The sequence below is a fragment of the Pseudochaenichthys georgianus genome, chromosome 3 (genome assembly GCF_902827115.2).
Source record: "Pseudochaenichthys georgianus chromosome 3, fPseGeo1.2, whole genome shotgun sequence".
NCBI classification, from domain to species: Eukaryota; Metazoa; Chordata; class Actinopteri; order Perciformes; family Channichthyidae; genus Pseudochaenichthys; species Pseudochaenichthys georgianus.
Genome location: NC_047505.1, coordinates 25,485,761 through 25,510,813, shown reverse-complemented (window position 1 = coordinate 25,510,813; position 25,053 = coordinate 25,485,761). Strand labels below are relative to the sequence as shown.

The window sequence follows — 25,053 nt, the reverse complement described above, 5'->3', positions numbered from 1 at the left end:
ATCCTGCCGAAGCCTGTCCGACCGGCTCCGGTTTCTGTCCGGCCGACACCGGGTCCTGCCCGATCTCCGGAACTGGCCCATCAGCGCTTTCCTGCCCGGCCTCCTGATCCTGTCCGGTCGACACCGGCTCGAGCCCGGCCCCCTGAGAGCCGCGGTCTTCGCCCTCGAGCCCGGCCCCCTGAGAGCTGCGATCTTCGCCCTCGAGCCCGGCCCCCTGAGAGCCGCGGTCTTCGCCCTCGTGCCCGGCCCCCTGAGAGCCGCGGTCTTCACCCTCGAGCCCGGCCCCCTGAGAGCCGCGGTCTTCGCCCTCGTGCCCGGCCCCCTGAGAGCTGCGGTCTTCGCCCTCGGGCCCGACCCCCTGACTCTTCCTGCCGTTGCCTTCGCCCTCGGACCCGGGTCCCTGACTCTTCCTACCGCTGCCTTCGGTCCTCCATGGTCCCCACCTTGGACTCTGTTTTGACCCCGGGCCGTCCGCCCGAGACCCCTTCCTGGTTCTCTGCCTTGTCCCCGGGCAGTCCGCCCGAATCCCCCTTTTTGGACTGTACCTTGCTCCTCGGGCCGTCCGCCCGTGACCCCTTCCTGGTCCTCCGCTGTGTTCCTGGGCTGTCAGCCCAAGACCCGTCCTCCGGACCCCCTCCGCCCACCCTGCTTGGGGTTTTGGACTTTTTTTTTTTTTTTTTAGGGACGTCTGGAATCCGTCCCTTGAGGGGGGGGTTCTGTCACAATTCACATGTTATGTCACGCTTGTAGTTTTGTCTGTGTTGGTGTTTTTCTTGTCTTTGGGTTTCCTGTCTTATTGTGTTAAGTGTTCACCCCCGTTTCCTGCCTGTCTGCTTTCTGTCTGTTTCCCTCCCTGATTACCCGATTGTGTTCACCTGTTGTCCTTGTGTTTCTCCTCCCCTGCCCGGCTGTTTCTCGTTGTCATGGTTACCCCTTCTTGTATTTAGTCTTGTCTCTGTCTGTGTTCAGTGTTGGGTCATTGTTTGTTGGTGACGGAGTTCACCGGAGAGTGTTCTGTATTTGTCATTTATCCTTGAAATAAAGGGTTTCTCAAAGGTTATCTGCATTTGGGTCCTGCTTCCTTCACTCATCTGTGACATATTTGTCTGTTGATGTTGGACATGGGGCTGCTGTAAATTTCAGACTTGATCTGACAATAAAGTAATATCGTATCGTATCTAGGGGGTCCTCATCTCCTCTAGGAGGGTCCTCACCTCCTCTAGGGGGGTCCGGGGGCATGCTCCCCCGGGAAGAATATTTTTTAAATATTGAAGTTAAAAGCATCAATCTGGTGCACTTTGAGAGCAAAATGAAGAGATCTATGGATCTATGTGCTCTTTGCTTCATTCATGCCTTCCCAGTCCCTTATCACGTAGCCTATAAGAGCATGGCGCCAGTTGTTGTAGCCAGTTGTGGTGAAGGCATCTGACTTACTTGAACCCAGAGCCATAGAGAGATAAGAGTTACGACACTCTTTGATGTCGCCGCCAGCCGGTCACGTGGTTTATGTATGCCGGGATAGTTCAAAACGCACTTCCGGGGCAATGCTTCTCTATGGCAAAAACAGCACAAACAGTCAAAATAGTCATAGATTAAACCAACGCTGTTATTTTTTTAAAGATTGCTTTCATATTTACATGATGTGGTTACACTTTGTATGGATTGGCAATATTTACAAGTTTCGTTATTTAACGATATTTTGAGGGGAAAGTGTGGTAGCACAAGCAGGCTATGTTGCTGTCACTGTCAGGTCAGTCACGTCCGTAGTATAGTTACGCTGCGCTGTTATGTTCTTCTATGGGACACACAGACAGCAGCGATTGCGTTATTGAATGGTAAATATATATATTAAAAAAAACACACACACCCAAGTACTTTTTCAGCTGTAATTGCATTATTGCATACTTTTTATTGACAGTTTTGCATTTGGAGAGGCAGGGTGACAACGGAAAGCTTGGTAGCCTATTACTTATTAAGAACAGTGTATGGAAAAAGTGATGTGTGTTAGAACAAAACAAAGTCAAATGAATGAGAAGGAGAACAAAGAGGGTTAGGGTTCAACAGAAAAAGATTAATTCAGCCAAAAAACACAATTTTGATTAATCTAAAGTGTAAAACAATCTTCAACACAGACCAAATGAGTGCCCTTGGTCAACAAAATATATGGTGGGGCAAAGAAACGATAAATTAAATTGAGAGAGTGGGAGACTGAAAATGATGCTATGATAAATATTCAAACTATTTACAAAACTATTTACAGAAGCTCCTATTGAGCCATGGTTCAACAGAGCAACACAAACAGGTTTGTCAACAATACAAATTAAAATGACGAGGCCACTTTGCCAGGGGGAGGTGATCCAGCGACGAGACAATAAAGCAATTCATATTAAGTTCTGTTGAGACACCACAGGATATAAAACCTTCCAAGCGATGACCTCTCCTCACCTTTCACCTGTCTTTCCTCAGGAGACTCAGGTCCTTCAACGTCTGCAGCACAATAAGCACCCACCCACAATTGTTGTTCGCACAAGCATAATTGTGCAAACAACAATTGTGGGTGGGGGCATTTTACAAATATTTACAAACAACTATTTGCAAAAAAGCAACTATTTACAAAAAAGCAATACAGAACTCTAGTCTAGGCATCCAGGGGCCTAATCATTTTGAAAAAAACAAGAAGGTTCTTTGTGAAAGGGACATCCTCTTCATCGGTTTCCTGGGCCCTAAAAAGCAGAGCAAGAATAGGAACAGTGGTGAATAATGGGAGAGAATACAGTTGGGAGCAGACTGAACAGAGGACAGCAATATTCATGTTAAAATGTTTGCACAATAAATATTATGGCACTTTCGTTTATATTGCATTTTAATAGATCAGTTGTCATACATAGCATTTGGGTGCTCTAATCGATCCGAGAAGGGGTTCTGGATGTATGGCTTCTTAAGGACGTAGAGCGAAGGAAGAGATGGATGCCAATGGTCAACAGACAAATCCCTGTGTCTGACAGAGGACAACAACAGCAGAAAACTCTGTCATGTAAGTAATGTTCACAGAGGTGACATGACTTATTAACATTTTAAAGGGCATCATATTTCCAAGTGTCGAGAATTATGACTCTTCAATGACATTTGAAGTGTGCAGGGGAAACTGATCAAACCTACCTACCCACAGGTACACTTTGAAGACGACCAATATATTGGCAACAAATCAGGAGGAAATTTGAGGTTGAGGCCAGATGCTGTTCCAACAGTATTTATACATCGGCCTAAACCGAAAAGGAGAAAATTCACGTCAAGGAGTATGCCTCCAGCTGTCAGGAATAATGACCACACCTATTACTGCACATCAAACATTGGTATGATATATGAAGCTAACAATGTTTCCCATGTTATATAATTCAAGGATAGACTACACTCCTAATGCAACTTTCAGATTATACAGCTTCAAAAATACCAGGGTTCAGGGATTCTCTGAAGACTCATATACCACATGGAGATCATCTACAGATTTCTTCATACTGTAACATTGCCAATAGACGAACTTAGATGAATGTCACTATAGGAGTGTAGTGTACCCTTAAACGACAATAGGTGCACATGTAAAGGCAGCATACACATATAACAGCAAGATTGCCTTGTTATTGTTACAGAGATTCAGGGAGATATTGAGGTGGAGTTCCAAGGGAATGAAAGGGACATCACAGACAGAGAGAGTGAGACAGATGTCAGCAGACTGCCAGGGGCCAGTATGTCAGGGGCCGACAATCAAGAGGCCACCTAACCAGAGATCAGTGTGCCAGGAGCCAGTCAGTCAGGGGTCAGCTATGAAGAGGCCAGTTTGCCAGGGTCAGGTGCTCCAGGGACCAGACTGCCAAGGGCCAGTTGTGACCGGGCTCACGTGGAGGATCTAATGAGGCAACTGAGAAGGGAGAGATGACTAAGAAAGAGAGCCGAGAGGGCTCTGGTAAACCAGAAGAGGATTCATTCGGCATTAAAAACAAAACACAATTTGATTAATCTAAAGTTTCAAAAAATCTTCAACACAGACCAAATTAGAGCACTTGGGCAATCAAAAAAAGGTGGGATACGGTGGGGGAAAGACACCGTGAAAAAAGCAATACAACTAAGGTTCTGTTGTGGCACTACAGGATATAAATAAGAGAGCTGGTCTGCTGGTATTAAAATAATTTAAAAGGGGTGCACTTTACCGTCCATCAGATGAGGTTTTCACCCTTGTTCAGAACGTGGAGCAGCTGCTCCGTGTGAGGATGAGCGATTCCCTCATGGAGTCCTCAAATGCAGTGTCACAGCTGGAACAAGAAGCCATGTTGCTGGACAGCAACCTGCCTTCATGCCATGACCTGAAGAAAAAAATCCTCTCAACATACATCAGGCTGAGGTTAAGGATTGCATCAAAGTGCATCAGGGCTGAGAGGAAGGATAAACATAAAGGGTATCTTGGCAGCAAGAGTCAGAGTAAGAAGGCAAAGAAGACCCAACAGACCTCTGCACCGAAGGTCATAACATCTAGGCCACTGCCAAACACCTTACTCGTTGCCATCGATGTACTTGGCATCTCCATTCCCGGTCCTCCATCAGCAGCCTCCAGCCTCCTCTTCCTCCAGCAGCAGCCCCCTCCTCCAGCAGCAGCCCCCTCCTTCAGCAGCAGCAACAGCCATATGAGGCTGACATATGAGGCTGAATAAAAAAAAGTGCTAATTATTTTTTTTAAGTGTTTATTTTGTTAAAAATAAACATTTTGGATGCATGACCATGTTTTAGGCTCACCCTTCATTCACTGCTGTAGAGTAGCCTATTCAGTAGGCTATTATATTTTTAAGACTGAATAATACCTTTGAAGAACAATCATTAAACTAGTGTGTATATTACAACACAAAGGAATCTATCCTAGCATGGCATCAAGCATTAAAAAGTAGCGCTAGGCTAGTTGTACAGTACAGATAAGTTAAGACGGAACAGTACAACAAAAAACTAAGTACAGTCAACATGTCACATAATGAAATGTTAGTATATCCCAAAATGCAATGAAATATTTATCACAAACGCCACTAGTGCTAGCAGTTAAGTCATATCATACAGAAAAAGTCATATCATACAGAAAAAGCCGACTAAGGATGGCTGACACGGTCAGGTTCAGCAGATAAAAACCAAAATAACAATAAAAACACATAATCAATCTAAATCCTGCTTGTTAGTTACCCAGCATCATTGATATAAGCTGCTAGCGATTCATTACTGAAATCTTACCTTCAAAGCTGACGAAGTCACGCTAGCTAACTAGCAGGCAATGCTAGCAAAATGGGTTGTAATAACCAAGATAAAATATAGATAATTACGCTGTGCATATACAAATGAAGACCAGTATAAGCATCATAAAGGGCCTCTGATACAATATAGACAGTTGACAATTCAAAAGAGTTCGATATTTCAGCAACTTACCTCTGGAACTATTCGACGCGCTGTAATGTAAGTGAATGAGGTCCAACGCCCAAATGACAATATGTTGAACTATTTCGATGTCCATACCCCGGAAGTAGGTGCCACCATTTTTTACAACGGAGGTCTATGGGAGTGTCGTAACTCTTATCTCTCTATGGCTCTGCTTGAACCGAAATGTCTACATGCATAGCAGAAGATGGCATCTTTTGTACATGAATATTCCAGCCAATCTCTGTTTTGAAACCATGAGCTGCAAAATGAGTACCCTACAGGCGAGTTGGGTACTTTTTTAAATATACCTGGGCAGGCTCTGTTTTGCCGAGGTCCTCTGGCACTTGCGGGCCGTCGAGGGGTGGCGGTGTTTGGGGCAACGAAGACGGCTGCGGCTGCTCTGCCTCTGTGGGCGAGGCGGGCAAAGCCGGCGAGGCGGGGGCGTTATTGTCCACGACAGTGGCCGCGGGTAACGTAATGTCCCCATGATCTGAACTGTTATTACCTGCAGTAGATGCAGTGTATGCTGGTGATAAGGGCTGGTTGTTTTAACAATTTTCTGATGTCCATCATTGACTGCTGTGGAAGCACCTTGCAAATGACGAACGCGCAGCGGCACAGGTCACACCCACCTGACATAATAACGTTACTTACCGTTTAAATTGACCAAATAAATGCAGCAATATTATTTAACCACAATTCCAATTTTTTTTTTTCAACTAAATTCTTCTTCTTAATATTCTTCTTCTTCTTATTACTACTATTATTATTATTATTATTATTATTATATATGTAATATTTTTCCCTTTTTTTTCCCTTCACTTTTCATTTTTCAAATGAGGGTGCGTAACGACTCAACTGAGTGTGCAATGCACCCTTATGCACCCCCGTAGAACCGGGCCTGGTTCTGCCCTTGATGTATACATTTACATTAATAATTGAATAAAGTAAACACCCTTTGCACCCCGGGCTGACAACATTTTGCATTTGCCCTGTATGATGGGCGCTGTAAGTGATGAAAGTGGGGGATGTTGACGCATCAGGCGCTCACAGCCAAAGTGCGAGCTAGCCTCCGAGCGAGCAAGAGAGAGAGAGAGAGAGAGAGAGAGAGAGAGAGAGAGAGAGAGAGAGAGAGAGAGAGAGAGAGAGAGAGAGAGGGCGTGCATGCATCGGTACCGCGGATTGTTGTTGGATTGAGGCTGATAACTACAGCTCAGTGAGGTAAAGGACTCTGAGTGTTTAGATAGTTCACTTTAGTCTAAGTTATATCAGTGGGTCTCGAACGGTTTGGTCACAATTTATGTAAACAAGTATTTCCAAGGCACACCTTCATAATTATTAGGATAAATAAAAACAGGTTTGAAATCATTCCAATGTATAGGACAGTAACCAAAACTATTGTTTAAAACTGGAGATATAAAAAAATATGCATCAATAAATAAATGTTAACTAGGTAAAATAAGATATGAATGAATAACAAAAATAAAATACTTTACATTTATTTTGTTATTGGCTATGGGTTATTGGTTATGTTCACATACTTATTTGATTATTAAAATGTAAACAGATCTTTTTCATATGGGTGTTTTAGAGTTGTGCCCCCTAGATCTAGTCTCTAGTAATTCTGCTCTAAGTGCACCAGATTTAAGCATTTTACTTTAAAATGTTAAAAAAAAATCTTTCCGGGGTACCATACCCCCTGACCCCCCCAGAGGATGTGACGTCCACCTCCCAATTAAAACATGTCCATACAATAATGAATATATTTGAAACCTTCTTTATGTATTTAACCAACATGTCAATACGTTTCAGTTTTTACAGTGTATTGGTCTTTTGTAGAGATTTTTCATTTATTCTTCATATATTCTATTGTGTATTGCTGGGAGGGGGGCACCAAATCATAATCTCGCCTAGGGCACCAAAAATGTCTAGGGCCGGTTCTGAGAACAATAACAAAAGTACAATGTCCTTTATACGGGACAGTATGTCCGGGTAGAAGAAGACGCTTACCTCGTCGAATGTACCAGCATCGAAGCTGATTTTTGGAATGTCCAAACGGTGGTACTACAACTTCAGTCACGTCATTTTGGCCCAGAAATACTTTTTCTCATTGACTTAGTTAGGGAACGAGACGTCTGACAATCAACGTATAAGTGTTTTTTGAGGTAAATAAACTACCCAGCACAAACACTTGTATAGCACTTTTTAAATCACGAGGGTTTAACAATTGTAAAATTCGATACAAACTGATGACTGAGCCGAGAGCGGGAGATCGGAGGCGGGGTTTACGGTACAATCCAGTGCGCATGCTCTGTAAACAAAAGGCCCCGGATGATCCGGGTACTTTCTGAATCTACATGTGCTCTATTTTGGCTTCATACGCTACTGAGCAACCCTCATAGGACTGAACGGTGTCCCGGCCCCGCCTGCGATGCTGTGTCCAGTCCTCTTTAAACATCCATGACCCCGGTTGAGTTTGAAACACATGGATACAATGTTATGGTTCGTATGGTTCTACATCATGCATACCGGTTGACACGTGTTTATCGAGATTGACTAGTGAGTGGACAATGTATTGCTTACAACTCAATTTAAAAACACAAACGTATATTTGTATGTATTTGGTATAAGTGAACCTACCTAGCCACTGTATGCTTTTTGTCTGCTAGCAGCACGGAGCTAAACATGCTGAGTTTGCTAAAATAATATGGCTTCACTCCAGTTAACCAGGTAATGTTGAGAGTACTGTAACGTTAGCTAATCTACGGTGTGTAATCCAGGGCAGATGTACTGTACGTGGTTAGTCTATCGTCAGATGACACAGAGCTAAAGAGAAGCTATAGAGGAAGAAAGTACTGTATGTAATGTTAGCTTGTTGTGCTAACGAACTCTCACATGCTTGACAGAGTTGTGTGCACCGTTGTTAAACTACTTGTGTTTGTGGCTAAATCACGTAACAACCATTTACACCGCTTCTGCTCTCTATGCACCAGTGTCAGGTTACAAAAAAATGTCCACACTCTTTTTCAAATTGTAAAAGTCTTGTAGTGTGGACTAAAACGAATCTGGTTTAATGCTATTAATTGAATGCACTTTCTGTGACAAAATCCCGTATCTAGATTTTTGCCACAATGACTCATAATGTGCCAGTATTTGAAAGGGTAAATATGGCTGATTCAATGTTTAAACTAGGAATATAATGTCTGGAAAGAAAATACTTTTGTTATTGTGGATTTGTCAGTATGATAAACAGTCAAATACATTCAGAACATTCATATTAATTAAAACTACCACTACTAATATAACAATAAATAATAAAGTCCACATATTTTATATGAAGTTACTAAAAACGGAGAACGACATTAAATTATAATTTATATAATCACTAACGGATTAAAAAAAGCAATCATAATACATATACATCATAGTATGATGGTCGATAATCATTAAAATATTATTAATATACTAATTTATACAATGTCTTCCAACAGGATTAAGATTTTCTGGGGAAAAAACTCATGTGGACTATTTTTGAATAGCAATCCCTAGCTTGTTAATGGCTTTTCCACATTATTGGGCCCATATCATTTAAAGTTCTGTAAATGTTGATTCATTTCTGTCCTCCAATATTTGCTTGATTTGTTTGTCATTCTTTTTCCAGCCGTAGGGCCCACATACTTCAGCACTGGTCTGTCAACATTTTAAGAGCAAGCATGAGCAGCCTGGATCAACACCAGCATCTCCATCCTAGTTGCCCTGACAAAACAACAGTCTCCAGTGATTCATCAGACACCCGTGAGCTAGCCAAGGAGCCTCTTCAAGGTCTAAAATTGGCATCACGTGCGGTGCTGGAGAAGGCGAAGGAGAGGGGCAGATTAATATGCTCTAAATGTGGAGGATCAAGGATGTTCTTCTGCTACACATGCTGCTCATTACTGGGTGTCAGCCATCAAGAAATTCCTGTGATCAAGGTCAGTTAGAGGTCAGGACTCTCTTGATTGTTCTTTTGAGAGAGTTGCTGTAATTTAGCAGTACTATGTGATTTAAAATCCTAAAAGTAATGTTTGAAATTGTACAAATGGGGTGGTTGAACTGTAACTGTCTTCTGGACGCAACTCTTAATATTGTATGTGTTGCTCAGCTTCCTGTGAAGATAGACATCATCAAGCATCCCAATGAAACGGATGGAAAGAGCACTGCAATCCATGCCAAGATCCTCGCACCTAGCGACGTCAACATATACACTTACCCCTGCATACCTGACTACGAGAAGAACAAGGTTAGTTGTTCTGCATCCTGAAAGAATGTTGATTATATGGTATAAGAAAAAGTTAAATTAGTTAAATTTTCAAAATCAATGTGAAGACGTCTTCAAATGTCTTATGTCCGCTCAAAGTTAAAAACCCAGTTATTCAATTTATTAAAGACAAGCAATTATCATAATTATGTTGTTTGAACTAAGAAATAGTTAAATAGTTTTTATAAAATATAACTATTTATTAAGTTATCAAAAAATTGCAGGTTCTTTTTTTTTATGAATGAATCTATGAACCCATTATTTCAGTTCCATTGCTCTTCATTGACTTCATATTTTTGCTGCTTCATTTCCTTCTTGTACCCATTTGGGAAAACTCCTGTCAGTGCACCTTTATTTATCTTTTAATTAACATTACATTTTTTATGTAATCATAATAAATACCATCACATACAGAATTACCAAAGCTTGTGTGCTTTTTGTAATAGATAGCTTTCAACTGAAATGTCTCTGTTTCAGTCAATTTAATTATCTCCGTCTTTCACTTTTCATTTGCTGCGTTCAACCCTGTGTTATATTATCTCAGTGCTTCTAAATATCGGCATGTATAAATAATCAAATTGAAGAAAGGACATATCCAGTCTTGGTGTGTACGACAATGTTCTACTCTGAATCTCTGTTGTCCCTCTGCCTCTCTAGGTGGTGTTGGTGTTCCCGGGTCCAGGGGCTGTCTCGGTTCTTGACATGATCCAGTGTTTGCACGACATGACCGACAGCAGGTCACACGGCCCCTCTGGTGAACCCTGTATAAAGAGGCTGAAAAGAGAGGAAGTGACAGGGGCCACGGACACTGCTGACAGCCCAGGGTCAGGGACCCCAGATGAATCAAAGGGCTTAGAGTCCAGGGCGTATCCCTTACAGAGGGTGGTCTTCATTGACAGCACATGGAACCAGACCAACAAGATCAGCACAGATGAGAGACTGCAAGGTAATCATGGCAGATTGTATCGTGCCGCTTTTTAAATAGCTCTGACTGCTGGTGATTATTAGGGGCAAATGCACTTCACCCACATTGCTGTTTAACATGATCTCACTCCGTGTTCGCGTGTGCACTCTGACTGACATGTGTTCTCCTCCAGGTATCCTCCGGGTGGAACTGAAGACGAGGAAAACGTGTTTCTGGCGGAGTCAGAGGGGCAAACCAGACACCTACCTAGCTACTATCGAGGCGATTTATTATTTTCTCAAGGACTTCCACAAGCATTGCCTTGCTCAGGAGTACAATGGAGAATATGATAACCTTCTCTTTTTCTACTCGTACCTACACTCAGTTGTCAACAAATCAAAACAAGAAAAGAAAGATCAGCTGGAAAATGAGAAAGAGGAGAAAGTAGTTTAAAGAGACTTAGGATCTGTAGCTGAGAAGTAGATTTACATGCAAGCTCATTTGTGATTTGTTTTATTTAGTAAATATTATTTTCTTAAGAATATGCAATAAAACACAAAAGGATTACAATTGCCAAGCATGAATGTGGTGTGTTTGCTACATGAGTAAATCAATACAAAGAGCAGTTGCAATAAACTGGATTATAGTAAACTATAAAAATCCACATAATTTAGGGTATTTTATAAACCGGTGGGAAAAAGCTATGTCTTGATCTATTCTTTAATTCAACATGGAAATGTATTCAGAAGTTTGCTTTTGACACTTGTGTGTGAGATATAAAAACTAAAAGTAATGCTCTTCCACCTTAATCCATCAAAGTTAAAGCGAGTTTGGTTCCCTACTCAAATATAGAATGTAATGGGCAAGGAAATTGACATCAGATACGTTTGAATACTATTTATTTACAAATCAGTAGTTAATCGGAGTTATTTATGTCCCTTATTTTCCAAAAAATCATCTTATGAATTTAGCTATCTTTGTAATAAAATCACATTTGTTGCATAAATCCATAAATATATATCCTGAAAGCTTATAGTGAGAATCTGTCAACCTGTCTCTGTACTTGATAGCTACTGTCCATAATGCTAAGCTAATGGGGGGGTCTTTAGTAGTAGGCCTCTCTGATCTTCGCTTGCAGGCTGTCACACGTCTTCTTGGCATCTCCCAGTAACATTGATGTGTTGGGCTTGTAGAAGATGGGGTTATCTACTGCGGCGTAGCCCACGCCCAAGGTACGCTTCATCACTATCACCTGGAGTAAAGTTTGAGTGGATATGGTCACTTTTACATTCACAGAAAAAAATAATGCAGTTATAATGTTGGGACTGCAATACATATCAAAAGTTGACCAACCTGTTTGGACTTCCACACCTCCAGAACTGGCATTCCAGCAATTATGGAGTTGGGATCTTCTTGTGCTGCAGAGTTCACGGTGTCATTGGCTCCGATGACAAGTGTCAAGTCCGTCTCTGTGGGCCACAGATGTTTACACATTTATAGAAAATATGGAAAAAATGCTTGAGTAATGCTCCGCGTTTGTCCTCACTAATGTCACTAGGTTTCCCAGCACCACACTTATCTCCCACTGTCATAAACAGAACCATGTGTCTCACACTGCATGCCTGGTTGGTTGCTAAGAAAACAAGACTGTTGCCCTGATAACATGACATGTCTAAAAATCAAGAAGCAACACAAGGCTGCTCCATGTGCAAATTAAAGGAGGATGAGATTATTTTAACACAATTCATCTCGTAATATTCTCAATCATGTGGAGCTCTCTGTAGAAAAAAACCTAAAGTGTACCTGGGAAGTCGCCATTGATCTCATCCATCTCCAGCACCACATCGTAGGGAACCCCAGCCTCAGCCAAGAGGACGTTCAGCTGGCCTGGCATACGTCCGGCTACGGGATGGATACCAAACCTGTCCGAGATGGAAGCAAGTTATACTTCTCATCAACACTTATTTATAGATTTGTATTATTAATTCAGTGGTGTTGTATTAAGATATTTCACTGAAGAAAGAGTATCAACGTAATGAATATGTATTGTAATGATTATTACTGATCCAGACAGGTAAAGGGAAAGCTACTATTGACTACTTTATATATTTTTGGGTAGTGTGATGAAAAATGATTTATAGTTGCAACATAAAGTAGGTGAAAAGTACAATATTTCTCTCTGAAATTTGGTGGAATATAAGAATAAGGTTTGGTCATATTAAAATAATCAAGCCAAATCTGAAGATAGTAATTGAGTAAATGTGATAAAATGGGTAGCTTGTCTCCTTTTACTTTATGTCAGTACTGTGTAGTAAACTTTAAAAAGTACTTTTCCACTACAAACAGGAAATTCTGCAAATACACATTTCTGGTGTTGGTAGGGAGTTTGTTTTTGGCTCATAAAAATAATTTATAAAATCTCTATCAGGGCAAAGCCACCAAAGGGAATCATTGGCAGTCATTTTGTATATAAAGATGATCATGGGTGCAGATGTTCACCTGACACTCTTGCCCTGTTCCTTCAGCATCTTCACCAGGTCTGCAATCGGGTACTGGGCCTTTGCTGCACACAGACCCCAACCTAAGAACAGACAGGAAACAACATACAGAGAGTTAAGATGCAATAGCATACACAAATGTAATTGTAATCTAATCTTCCATTTACCTTGTTGATGGAGCCAATTATCCAATAGCATTGGAACAGTAGGGATTCACTAACAATAAACCCTATGATTCCTCTAAGCTTCATTCTTTCCTTTGTCCCCTTCTCCCTGTCCTCATCTACCACAAGTCTCCTCTCTGTGTTTAATCATAGCGGTTCAATAGTCTGAGAGACATTTTCTTCTGAAACCATTCTCATGTGTGGTGTGGCTTTTGGTCCCCTGCGTGCAAAGAACTTCTTTCCCTGGGTCTGCCTAACCTCTGTGTAACCCTGGTGGTCAGGTACCTTGTAGAGTTCAGCATTACCCTTAATCAAGTGTTTTGAAGCGAGTGGACCGTAACCCGTATCTTTTAATTCCCCAGACAACCGGATCCTTCTGTTTCCTCACTGCCGTGCTTTGTTGTTGACAGCGCATGGAGAAATCTTGAGTCTGGAATCAATAGCTCTTATGACTTTTCACTGTTTCTGTAATCGAACCAACCTGTTGGACCACACATCTGTCTTTGCAATGGTTTGGAGCCACTTGAAAACAACAGCAATCCAAGTATTCCATTTTTCCCCGAGTGGTTCCTCTTGATGAGGCCAGTTGACAACAACTCAGTTGTCATACAAGTCTGGCTTCGTCTGTTTAATAAATCAGGATATGGTTCCCATCTAACACCAAAAAATCAAATGTATCATACTTTACCATTTGATGATAAACATATACTGACACTCAGGTCCAGGTGGCTGCAGGATCATTTGTGGGCAAACTGCTCCCTCTTGTGGTTACCCTGATTCAATATATATGTATGTTCTGAGTTTAATTAATTACTGCCATATTAGATCCCGGACATTTTCTAAAGCCTTGTGATTTTTTCTAGTCTTTCAAAAGGTGCTGCGAAAACAGTTTTGTTCCTTTTTTTGTCATATGAAATTAATCCAATGAAAGTGACGGTTGAGGTTATTGATTCAGACAGCCTGAAAAGCTGCAGTTGGAGCGCACAGGAGGATCCATGAGAGAATCTGGTTTAAAGTCTTAGTCTCTGATCTCAACCCAAAACCTTGTTATAAACCTATCTCTCCTAAAGGGCTCTGGTCTTTTTCAGCAGTGTCTCCACTTTGGGCTGGAGGATAAGATTTGAATCTGTACATTTGAATATTTAATTCAAGTTGAATCATGGGTAATGTCTGGCTCTCTGATAGCTCTGGTTCATTGTTTTTGCCACCTTTCTGTTTCTACCTTTGACAGACATGCAGGGATGCCAATAATTCATACATATTATTTTCATGTTCACTGGCTCCTATAAAAATGTATCCTTTATATTGGCAGATATAATTTGTTTTTGTTTTAGCTTCTTTTACCCCCCCCCCCCCCCCCCTTAGCAGGTGAGCCAATATGTAAATTGTAGCCACAAAATGCATTATAATCACCCAGTGAACTCACAAACGTCTTGTGTTGTGTGTACTGTGTGTACCTGGTGTGATGATGATGCTGCTGGCTTCTTTGACTATTTCAATGGTCTGGTCCAGGTTGATCTCAGTGTGAGTGCCAACAATCTCCATTGGCTTCCCCCCCGCGGTGGAGGTGGTGCCGTACCCACCCAGGATCACATTGGGCAGGGAGCGGTTCATAGCCTTAGGAGAGAAGAGGACACTAAGCTCAGGTAACTGTGCAGGTTCACACATGTGGCTGGATACATGGGCGTCTACTCACCACACACATGATGTAGGAGAGGATGGCACCGGAGGAGCCAATCAGAGCGCCCACGATCGTCATCAGATTGTTGTCCAGCAGGAAGCCTTCAGCACAGAGCGCCCATCCAGAGTAGCTGTTCAACACGGTGATGACCACGGGCATGTCAGCACCCCCGATGGCTGCCGTCAGGGTGACACCCTGTTGGGAAGATAGTTGTGTAGAATTAAAACAAGGAGCTAGTCAAAATCCACTAAAGCCAATAACAAAACACTCGTTTGATATGCAGCAATATTCAAAAGGGTTCAATCTGCAACAACAGATGGGAGTTTAAGGATTTGTATCCTCGCCTATCAAGTATTTCATCATCAGGAAATGTTTACTTACTTCCAGAGTCACTGATCAGGTACCGACATCTGCTCTCAATACACATATTATTTAATCAATATGTTTAAAAGAGAGATTGCGTTACATTCCAGCATATTCAAAGAGAGGAAAAACATCACTTCATTGGAATAATTTGATGATGTATATTTTTACTGAAATAAACTTTTGTCATTTTATTATATTATTGCTTTACATGCTCTCGGCTTAGTGAAGTATTGAGACTCACCATAATAGTGGAAAGCCCGGACACTCCTACTAGACAGCCCATGCCAGTACCATAGCTGGTACTGAGCATAAAGGGCACCATGCCTCCCATCGACGCTGCCATCAGGCCGGCGTTCAACATGTGTCGTCCTGGCAAATGCAGGGGGGAGGAGTCCAGGATTCCTATAACCCAAAAAACACTTTTTTTAAATGCAGGGGGTAGTTGTCAATCTTTGGTGAGGCTAAAGAGGAAGAGTTTTACAAGATAAAACATGTAAATACACTTTACTCCAAAGCAGGGTTGAGTGTCTTCGAACTCTTTGAACTCCATCTACAAATCAGACCATAGCCCTCCACCAACCACAGCCATGAACCTCCTACCCACAGCAAATTACCCAAAAAGCTTCTCATGTGTTCTTCTTGATCAGATGCACTGCAATGTAAATTAGTGACACAAACTCCCCCCCCGCACCCCCTGGCTCTGGCCTGGATTTACCAGAGGATCTACGGCTTTAACTAGATGAAAGAGTCAATCAGTGCCAGAGGACGAAAAGCTCAGTGTGTTTATTTAGATATTAGTGTGTCTGTGTCAAATAAAGAACAATGATCAGACCTTCAGGACATACTGTACAGACTATCGAACAAATGCACAATAGAACATTTCAGAAATGGTATTTCATTTAGAACTGTTACCTTGAAGCTTGCCGTAGGCCACCAGTGAGCCACTAAATGTGACGCCTCCGATGTATGTGCCCATATACGCGACTGTCTTGAGTACGCCGGCGGAAGGGTGGGTGTCCAGGTGGGGGAACTCAATCATGTACTCGGCAACGCAGGTGAATACAGCTGCCAGCCCCACAAGGCTGTGGAAGGCTGCCACGAGCTGCGGCAAGTCTGTGATTTCAATACGCTTGGCAATGGTCAGACCTGAGATATAAAGACCCAACAAACAACAGATATCAGTACATCTCTTTAAGTTACTACAGTTTATATGGCTAAGTCAAGCACATCACACTTCTCATGCACACCGGCTTCGTTTGAATACAAAGATTAAGAAAATATTAAGTAAAACAAAACATAGTTAAAAGGTAAACACCTGCTTTCAATTACTTTACTCCAACAAACAGGGCCTGATCTTCAAAGCCAGCATGGGTGTCTAATTTAACATTAAGTAAACCCTCATGCGCCGCTGCCTGTGTGAGCATGTTGATTAAAACATATTTCTCTAATTGCTTCTAACGTTTGTTCACACATGATGACGAAATCCACTCATCTCCGTATCTGGACAGGATGATTAATGTTCTGTTGTGAATTAGCGAAAAATTCACACTCTTCAAAGACTGGAGGAGTCGCATGCAAAGTTAATAAGATGTAACTCATTCATGGTGGTCTTGTGGTTTTCCAAACAAACTGTTGAATTTCAAAAAGAGCCAATGCACAGCCTTATTAATTTTGTTTCTTTTGGAGACTGAAACCCAGAGAGGCCTCTTTGGAAGTTATCGCCCTTACCAATACTTCTTAGCATGCTTCCTAGGGGCTTTGGATAGTGAACGACCAAAATATCTGTTCTATGCTGCAACTGACTTAATCAGTGCCAGATTAGGCTTTTAGAAGCAGGTATATCAGCATGCGTATCACAATTGTAGATCCTCTAAATGCAGGAAGCTTCCTACCCAGGGTCCCCCCACTGGCCATGGCCAGAGACATCTGGGACAGCAGCTCTGGGGAGGGCTTCAGGGCACCCAGGGTGGCAGCGATGCCCCCTGCCACTCCCATCATGCCCAGGGTGTTTCCCAAGCGACTGGTGCGCTGCGCAGAGAGGCCTGCCAGCGCTCCAACACAACACAAGCCTGAGCCCAGGTACATCATCTGAAGGGAGAAAACAACACATTTATGACTTCATTGTAGAGATCTCCAAGGCAAGGCAAGGCAAGGCAAGTTTATTTATATAGCACCTTTCAGCACCAGGCAATTCAAGGTGCTTTACAAAAATGAAAGACATTCAGATAAAGGCATTTAAAAACAGTAAAAGATAATAAAAGAAACATTAAAAGAAAAATGAAAGACATTAAGAAAATGGCATTTAAAATCAGTCATTAAAAAGAAAAGCTAATAAAATAAACATTAAAAGATAAAAGTTACAGTGCAGTCTAAGATATGAATAGTTCAATTATTTCGGTTCTTGATTTTTTATTTATTCACAGAACCTCCCTTTGGAAGTCCGAACATTTCCGTCCAGATTGTTAATTTAGACTGATTGTTTTCACCATGTTATGCTCGCATGACATCCACAATCGGACCCTCAGGAGGGTGTACTAGCCCCCTACTCTGCTTTGCGTTCCATAACAAAGTCTTTAAGTGTTACCTGAACACCCCGTGTTACCAAAACACTATTTTTCACCCGTCGGTGCTGTGATACTTGTTCCTCAGTACAACTCACCTAAAAACTGATCGTAAACTCTGGCTACGATGGATATCCCAAATATCCTACTTTCGAGCAGTCCCTCTCATAAATGTCATGGAGAAATTAATTAAATTTAAATTTAAAACATTAAAAAAGAAAAAATACATGGATAAAAGTTACAGTGCAGTCTAAGATATGAATAGTTCAATTAAAAGCAGCGACAAAAAGAAAAGTCTTCAGCCTGGATTTAAAAGTAGTCAGAGTTGCAGCGGACCTGCAGGTTTCAGGGAGTTTGTTCCAGATATTTGGAGCATAATAACTGAACGCTGCTTTACCATGTTTAGTTCTGACTCTGGGGACAGACAGCTGACCAGTCCCTGAAGACCTGAGAGATCTGGATGGTTCATAGTTTAGCAGGAGGTCAGTAATGTATTTTGGGCCAAAACCATTCAGTGCTTTATAAACCAGCAGCAGTATTTTGAAATCTATTCTTTGACACACAGGAAGCCAGTGTAAAGACTTCAGAACAGGAGTGATGTGATCCACTTTCTTAGTGTTAGTGAGGACTCGAGCAGCGGCGTTCTGAATCAGCTTCAGCTTCCTAATAGATTTTTTAGTGAGACCTGTGAAGACACCATTGCAGTAGTCGAGTCTACTGAAGATAAAAGCATGGACAAGTTTTTCCAAATCCTGCTGTGACATTATTATTATATAATACTGGTTGTTTAAATATCTTTGTTGTATTCTTAGTATATTCCAGAAACCTGCTCGATGTTGTATCCAGCAGTCACCGAGGCTCCATATCCCCCAACAAACACAGCCCCAGGCAGCAGGTACAGGTAGTTGTACTCAGGAGGGTCAGTGGGACGCTTGAACATGTCCAACATCCTCTGTGTGATCAGGAAACCACCTGCATATACGAAGAAGGAAAATGAATTGGTCTTCATTTGATCTGGCAATGATTGTTCAGTTTTTATTTCTGTGTTTTAGTGCTGAATGTCAGACCGGCCATGTTGATGGAGGAAACGAAGGCAGCAGCAAGAGCGAGACTCTCGGGCACGGAGGAGGGTGTGAGACCCCCGCCCATCAGCACCAGACCTCCAACAGCTGTCAGACCTGCCAGAGAGGACAGACGGATGCAAAAACAAATTGAAACAGGTTTAGACCATCAGAAGAACATCTTTAAATTTGGACAAAACCAAATTATTTTGACTCTGACCTGAGATGGCATTGGTAACAGACATGAGGGGTGAGTGCAGAGCGGGGCTCACGCCCCACACAGTGTGGTATCCCACAAGCCCAGCCAAGCCGAAGGTGGTGACCATCTGACTGAAGGCTGCGTTGGGGGAAACGATGCCCAGAGCCAGACAGGTGGAAACACCTGCAGAGAAACGCAGCAGTGTTGTTGTTATGTTTCCATAATGATGTAGTGGAAAAAACATGCAGATGTATTGTTCAGTCTATTTTCACCCTTAGAGCAATGGAATAATGGAATAATAAAAAAGCAAAAACAGTTCTATTTCCATAAAAGGTTATGTGAGCGTGATGTTTCATTTTTTCTCTAAAACTTCAAAGAGCTGAACTTGCATGACATACTGAACAAAAAATGTCTTCCAATTATAACGGAAGGTCTGGATTCAAATGCTCCATTAAGACTGAGGAATATTCTTTTTTTTGAGAAATGTAAACAGGCTAAAACTTTTAAAATGTGATATTGTTGAACTATGGCTGCAACTTACAGGTTTATTACCAATACATGTGCATATCTTTCTTTATCAATCTTTTCTTGGCCTTTCTGTTTTAATGGATAGTAAAACTCTGAGAAAGAGATAAAAGGCATAGATTTGAAAGCATGGTCTAATCGTTTAGACCATGCTTTTCTTTTATTATAAATGATAAGACATCATCAAATATTGAAAGTTATATTCCCATGACAGCCTTTTCAGGTCCATGGGAATGTCTTAAGATTGCTTTTTTGTATGAATTATTTTGCACGTTTGCTTTAAATTCTACTAAACTATCATCAAGATAGATGGATAATCAGTTTTTCAATAAATACATTGTTTTAGCTCTGTTTGGATCTGCTACATACTGGCTAGCAAAATGTAACATCATGGTAAGATAAAAAATGTCTTACCATTTGAGAATACAGGACATTCCAAGCTAAGTAACATCGTGATGCTGACATTTAGCCTGAATATTTCTGCTTGTATCTGAGGGTTAGGGTCTGACCTGCAGTGTAGACGCCAGCAGAAGTCATGGTGCGTTTGAAGGGAGAGATCACTGCTGCTTTCTCTGCCTTCAGTTCTGCGGCTGTTTTCTGTTTCACTGGGGGTGGGGGGACTGTTTTAGGGAGTGGGGCCGGGAACATGTCTTTCCCTTCCTGGGCACATTGTAAAACACACAAGAGTATCAGTGTGAGAAAACAGAGGATGTCCACAGAGTTTTCCGTGAGAACCAGACATCAAGACTTGGAGTCCTGCATTGTGGGAGATCGGGCCTGGATGGTGGGAGCCACCATCCAGGCCCGATCTGGATGGTTCAAAACACAAACTCAAGAACCACAAAGGAGAGTACACTGAACAAACAGCAATCATGAACCAGTTAGGTTTTGAAATACAAATTCTCTTTTAAGGAGTCTGAATAATGCTTAGTTTAAAAATGAGTAAACTGATATGTCCTATTGAGGTTGCATGCCTTCTCTGCCATAAACAATTTGTCAAAAGCCAACATTCCTGGAAAAGTATATTTTGAAACCTTTAGAACATTCTGGCTGGGATCCAACACGAGCTGTTCCCAGCTGGGATTGGGTTTTCTAGTACTAATTTGGAGCAGTAAAAACACATGACAGGGTCTGATTCAGAAAGGGAGGACAGTTATAACAAATGAAAACCTACCTTCATAACAAGAGTCCCACGGATGACATGGTCAATTGTTCCATAGTCAAATTCATCTTTGGGAACATAGTGGAAGTATTCCTTGTCTGGGCTTATGGCCTTCAGCAGCTTTAGCACGTTGTTTGAATACAAAGTGCTGGCCTGGGTTGCCATGCGGCTGGGCAGGTCTGTGTAGCCAATGTGAGTTACTCCCTAGTTATTAAAAGATACAACAACATTATTTTTACATAAAGACAGGCTTCTAAGGCATTTATGTTATCTATCAAAGTCTGCTGGCTTTGCGGAAATCTCACCTTGTAAACGTACAGCTCTCCAGGCCTGGTGGTCTCAATGTTGCCCCCTGCCTCTGAGGCCATATCCACCACCACAGAGCCGTCCTTCATCGACTCCACAAACTCTTTCTTGATCAGAATGGGAGCTCTCTTTCCTGCATGGAAACAGGAAACACAGGGACAGGTGTTCATAATATCTTTTAATCTAGGGATAGTCAGAGGTAAGTAAATCCACATCAAAGCTGCATGTATCTTTTCTTTTTTTTCCACAAGGGGGCGGACAACATATTCAGATATGCATCAAAAAGGACTTATTGAGTTGTTATGGCTTGTTTATCAAGTTCTGCACACCAATAGTTGGGTTGTAGTTATCAGTAAATTCACCACACTGGCTCATTGTTACCATGCAATCAATTATGATTAATCTGCTTCAAACACTTAAAGATATAGAACAATGGAGTGAATGAGACTGACCTGGAATCAGGGCAGTGCTGATGACGATGTCGACCTCTTTACACTGCTTGGCAAAAAGTGCCATCTCGGCTTCAATGAACTCCTTGGACATCTCTTTGGCGTAACCTCCAACCCCATCGCCAGACTCTTTCATGTCTACCTCCAAAGGCTCTGCCCCAAACGATTTGAACTGCTCCAGGGCTGCTGGCCTGGCGGTCGACAAACATTCCGATTATTATCAAAGACATGATCATCCCACCCATCATAACAGAGTACGGAATTACTATTAATTATTCTTTTCTGATACCTGGTGTCAAACCCTCTGACAATGGCTCCCATCGACTTGGCTGCACCTGCTGCTGCCAGACCAGCCACTCCACCTCCAATAACAAGGACCTGTGTACAGCCGAATCATTATTATGGAAGGTGTGGACCCTTTGCATTGAACTTTAATGTAAAGGGCGATGTTGACCTGCATAATAAGTCAATTGTATTGCAATTGCCCAACGTATAGGCCAACAAAATGACCAACACAATTGCTTCAGGGGGTTTTACAATCTGTAAAGCATCCGACACCCTCCGTCCTTTTCAACCCTTGCTCCGGATAAGAATAAAATAAAATCCCCAAACTACCCTTTCAATAAGAGGGAAAAAATGAAAGAAACCTTAGGAAATATAATTACCACGAAGATAATCCATATGAAAACATGATACATACTGTAAAATGTGAACACATATGAAAATAAACTCAGAGAGGACAAACATATATGAAGATACCTTAGCGGGGGGGACTTTTCCTGCAGCTGTGATCTGACCAGTAAAGAACCTGCCAAAGTGGTTGGAAGCCAGAACCACAGCCTTGTACCTAAAACACATTAAAGTCACATTCACTTTAAATAAACATTTCTGAGCAGCTACAAATATATAATACATGGGATTTTGATAGCGCTTTTCCTAATGCTCAAAGACGCTTGGTTCAGTGAGTTTTCTTTACCCAGCGATGTTAGCCATGGAGCTGAGAGCGTCATAGCCCTGTGCGATGGTGACTCTGGGCACCTGGTCCATGGCCAGCACGTTGCTCTGCCTCTCTGACAGCTTCATCATCAGCTCTGGGTTCTGTGCCGGATAGATGAAGCTCACCAAGGTGGAGTTAGGCTTCAGGAGGTCTGCCTCAGTCAAACTGGGGGCTCGAACCTACAGAAATGTAGCAATAACCTGACTCAGACAACCTACACAAAGAATGGTGCTCAGGCCTATAAGGTGACCAAATAGCAGATATGTTCAAACCTTGAGAACCAAGTCTGAGCCTAGGGCTCCATTGACGTCAGTGATGGTGGCTCCTGCATCTCTGTAATGCTGATCAGAGAACTTGGATTCCTCTCCAGCTCCACTCTCCACCTGCACGTTAAAGCCTTGTTTCACCAGAGCCTCCACCCCCGCAGGAGACAACGCCACGCGGCGTTCGTTCTGTAGGGTCTCCTTAGGAACCCCAACCACCAGGTCCTTGTAGAGCACACCTGAACACACAGAGCAGCTGACAGTTGAGTCTGCAGAGCATAAAAAGCTCTTAACAGATCTTTCTTAAAAAAATGTAGCCTATACACAGAAATCAATATCACTATATAAAATGATTATTAAAAAAAAGGGGACCTTTTGGGTTGTTTTAACACAAGAGAGCATGCGTAGAGCGGAGATTGTGTGGCCTGGAACAGTGTCGGGTTACACATTTGTCCTACACGGCACAGTGACCCCGCCATCATGGAGACATTATTAGCAGGTGATTGGCTCGGAGCCACCACACGCAGAGAGGCCTGCACTCCCACACTGACACATTCACAATTCAAACTTAAAAGCACTCAGTAACTAGCAAAACTCTCACAAACACTCTGACATCTGCCCGGAAAACAGACTCCAAAAACAATGGTCTGTGAACATAATGTTGGACAGGAGTCAAAGGTTTACGTGTCACCTTTAACTGACCTCTTACATGGTCTCACATGTTAGCAGCTCTGCTCTCAGAGTACAGTAAGCATAGCCTCAGTCTCACTTCACTACAGCTCTCCCTATTTATGGAAGATCTCTAGCAACCTGTTGCAAACAGTTCATGATCTGTGGAGTTTTCCACTCTTCTTGCCAGATAATAATATCCTTAAGTGAACTCTAATTCTTCAACTCAAAAACAGAGGAAATCCAAACCAAAAGACAGCATGCAGACCTGAGCTGTCATCTTGAAAAAGATTGAAAGGTTAAGCAGACAGATGTGCATTTCCTACCTCTGGAGGCTTCTTGGTCCCTTAACACAGGGTAGGTCCTGAAATGCCTGCTTCTAGGAATCCTTTGACGGACGCCTTTATGAAGCAAAGCGACAGAAGAGCTGGAGATGCAGCGCAGTAGGGACGACATGGCCACTGAGTGTTGGCCCTGAGACTCCCTCTTGCTCTTGAAGATGAACACAACCAAGCAGAGGTCAGTCAACACTACTTCTGCTTTTGCTGTCAAATAAAAAAGCACATTATAATCCCCCCCAAAAAAGTAGTTCCTGAGCCCCAAAGTCACACAGTCAGGCCGTCTGTGCTGCGAGGCCTACAGACAGCAAAGTGACATTTCAGCTCTACAGGACACGAGACACACACACACACACACACACACACACACACACACACACACACACACACACACACACACACACACACACACACACACACACACACACACACACACACACACACACACACACACACACACACACACACACACACACACACACACACACCAAGGGCCCAGGGTTGATTACACACCACGGACTTGTTCGCGAGATCTGGAATTATGACGGCACAGGGGGGGAAACTGTGCCAAGTCTGGCCTGGTTGTTGTAAACAGAAGCAGAGAGAACAGAGAAATCAGATTAAATGCTGTGAGGTTAGGGGGGGACAGCTCAGGACTCAGACACACACCCTCACACCTTCACCTCATCCCTACATAACAATAGGCCTACTGTGAAAACAGTAGGCTTTTTATTTTTGTGGTCTTTTAAAAAAAACTGAAAATCACCAAAAAATAAATAAAAGTGTAGAAATGTGTAATACTCTGATTTGTGTTTTTATTTGTGGGTAGCAAAAGAATGTTCCATATTTCACTAAATTACATAGTCAACCAGTGTCCTTCATCCTCCATCTTAAACTATTTCACTCAGAAAGTGTAGAGTAGTTGATTGCTTTATAATGGCCAGACTTGCCTTTCAGATCTCCAGAAAGGGCAGGTTAATGGTTCAACCTCCTTCCGCAGCAGCAGGGGTCATATGTGAGACGTCCTACACAAAATCCCCCTCTTCTGCTCGCAGGACGCCCTTCCGCAGTTTCGATATCAGTGCAGAACTATTTATGTATAAATAGTAAGTCATGTGATTTTACCCATGTACCACCGCTGAGCAGATAAACTCCCAGCGAGCGC

The 25,053-nt window shown here is 42.3% G+C and overlaps 2 protein-coding genes and 1 long non-coding RNA gene across 8 annotated transcripts; 1 reads left to right on the top strand and 2 right to left on the bottom strand.

The window, feature by feature from the left end:
* Positions 1 to 2,911: 2,911 nt before the first annotated feature.
* On the bottom strand, positions 2,912 to 4,703 carry LOC117441474 (uncharacterized). 3 transcript variants are annotated; one of them, XR_011642748.1, is made up of 4 exons: positions 4,206 to 4,700; positions 3,780 to 3,916; positions 3,164 to 3,263; positions 2,912 to 2,998 (listed from the first exon to the last, which is right to left on the bottom strand). It is a non-coding gene; the product is annotated as an uncharacterized lncRNA (long non-coding RNA). The 3 variants fall into 3 exon arrangements; XR_011642744.1 differs by having other exon boundaries at positions 2,949 to 3,263; positions 4,206 to 4,358; positions 4,502 to 4,703; XR_004551391.2 differs by having other exon boundaries at positions 2,949 to 3,263; positions 4,206 to 4,698.
* A 3,116-nt stretch (positions 4,704 to 7,819) lies between these two features.
* On the top strand, positions 7,820 to 11,221 carry dtwd1 (DTW domain containing 1). 3 transcript variants are annotated; one of them, XM_034107678.2, is made up of 5 exons: positions 7,820 to 7,950; positions 9,110 to 9,419; positions 9,590 to 9,727; positions 10,403 to 10,691; positions 10,843 to 11,221. In XM_034107678.2, the coding sequence occupies exons 1-5, from the start codon at positions 7,934 to 7,936 to the stop codon at positions 11,100 to 11,102; spliced, it is 1,014 nt and encodes a 337-aa protein (XP_033963569.1). In that variant the 5' UTR covers positions 7,820 to 7,933; the 3' UTR covers positions 11,103 to 11,221. The 3 variants fall into 3 exon arrangements, with proteins under 3 accessions (XP_033963569.1, XP_033963577.1, XP_033963562.1); XM_034107686.2 differs by having other exon boundaries at positions 7,820 to 8,007; XM_034107671.2 differs by lacking the exon at positions 7,820 to 7,950 and adding an exon at positions 8,051 to 8,178.
* Positions 11,222 to 11,531: 310 nt separating this feature from the next.
* Positions 11,532 to 24,933, bottom strand: LOC117464893 (NAD(P) transhydrogenase, mitochondrial-like). 2 transcript variants are annotated; one of them, XM_071206481.1, is made up of 23 exons: positions 24,839 to 24,923; positions 24,402 to 24,466; positions 23,877 to 24,042; positions 22,891 to 23,120; positions 22,598 to 22,797; positions 22,381 to 22,468; positions 21,911 to 21,999; positions 21,625 to 21,812; positions 21,172 to 21,305; positions 20,879 to 21,070; positions 20,214 to 20,364; positions 19,201 to 19,362; positions 18,987 to 19,097; positions 18,746 to 18,891; positions 17,251 to 17,446; positions 16,271 to 16,504; positions 15,600 to 15,760; positions 15,008 to 15,187; positions 14,769 to 14,928; positions 13,149 to 13,230; positions 12,453 to 12,571; positions 12,003 to 12,118; positions 11,532 to 11,901 (listed from the first exon to the last, which is right to left on the bottom strand). In XM_071206481.1, the coding sequence occupies exons 3-23, from the start codon at positions 24,004 to 24,006 to the stop codon at positions 11,755 to 11,757; spliced, it is 3,216 nt and encodes a 1,071-aa protein (XP_071062582.1). In that variant the 5' UTR covers positions 24,007 to 24,042; positions 24,402 to 24,466; positions 24,839 to 24,923; the 3' UTR covers positions 11,532 to 11,754. The 2 variants fall into 2 exon arrangements, with proteins under 2 accessions (XP_071062582.1, XP_033963538.1); XM_034107647.2 differs by lacking the exon at positions 24,402 to 24,466 and having other exon boundaries at positions 24,839 to 24,933.
* Between the last annotated feature and the right edge of the window lie 120 nt (positions 24,934 to 25,053).

What these genes read in the sequence shown, in the direction of transcription:
- dtwd1 (XM_034107671.2), top strand. Translation starts at nt 8,156, where the DNA reads ATGGCTTCACTCCAGTTAACCAG. An exon ending in GCTTCACTCCAGTTAACCAG is followed by an intron (nt 8,179 to 9,109) that starts GTAATGTTGAGA and finishes TTCTTTTTCCAG; the next exon opens with CCGTAGGGCCCACATACTTC. An exon ending in CTGACTACGAGAAGAACAAG is followed by an intron (nt 9,728 to 10,402) that starts GTTAGTTGTTCT and finishes CTGCCTCTCTAG; the next exon opens with GTGGTGTTGGTGTTCCCGGG.
- LOC117464893 (XM_034107647.2), bottom strand. Translation starts at nt 24,006, where the DNA reads ATGTCGTCCCTACTGCGCTGCATCTCCAGCTCTTCTGTCGCTTTGCTT. An exon ending in GGCCAGTGGGGGGACCCTGG is followed by an intron (nt 16,505 to 17,250) that starts GTAGGAAGCTTC and finishes TTTATATCTCAG; the next exon opens with GTCTGACCATTGCCAAGCGT. An exon ending in CCGGGCTTTCCACTATTATG is followed by an intron (nt 15,188 to 15,599) that starts GTGAGTCTCAAT and finishes TCTTCCCAACAG; the next exon opens with GGTGTCACCCTGACGGCAGC.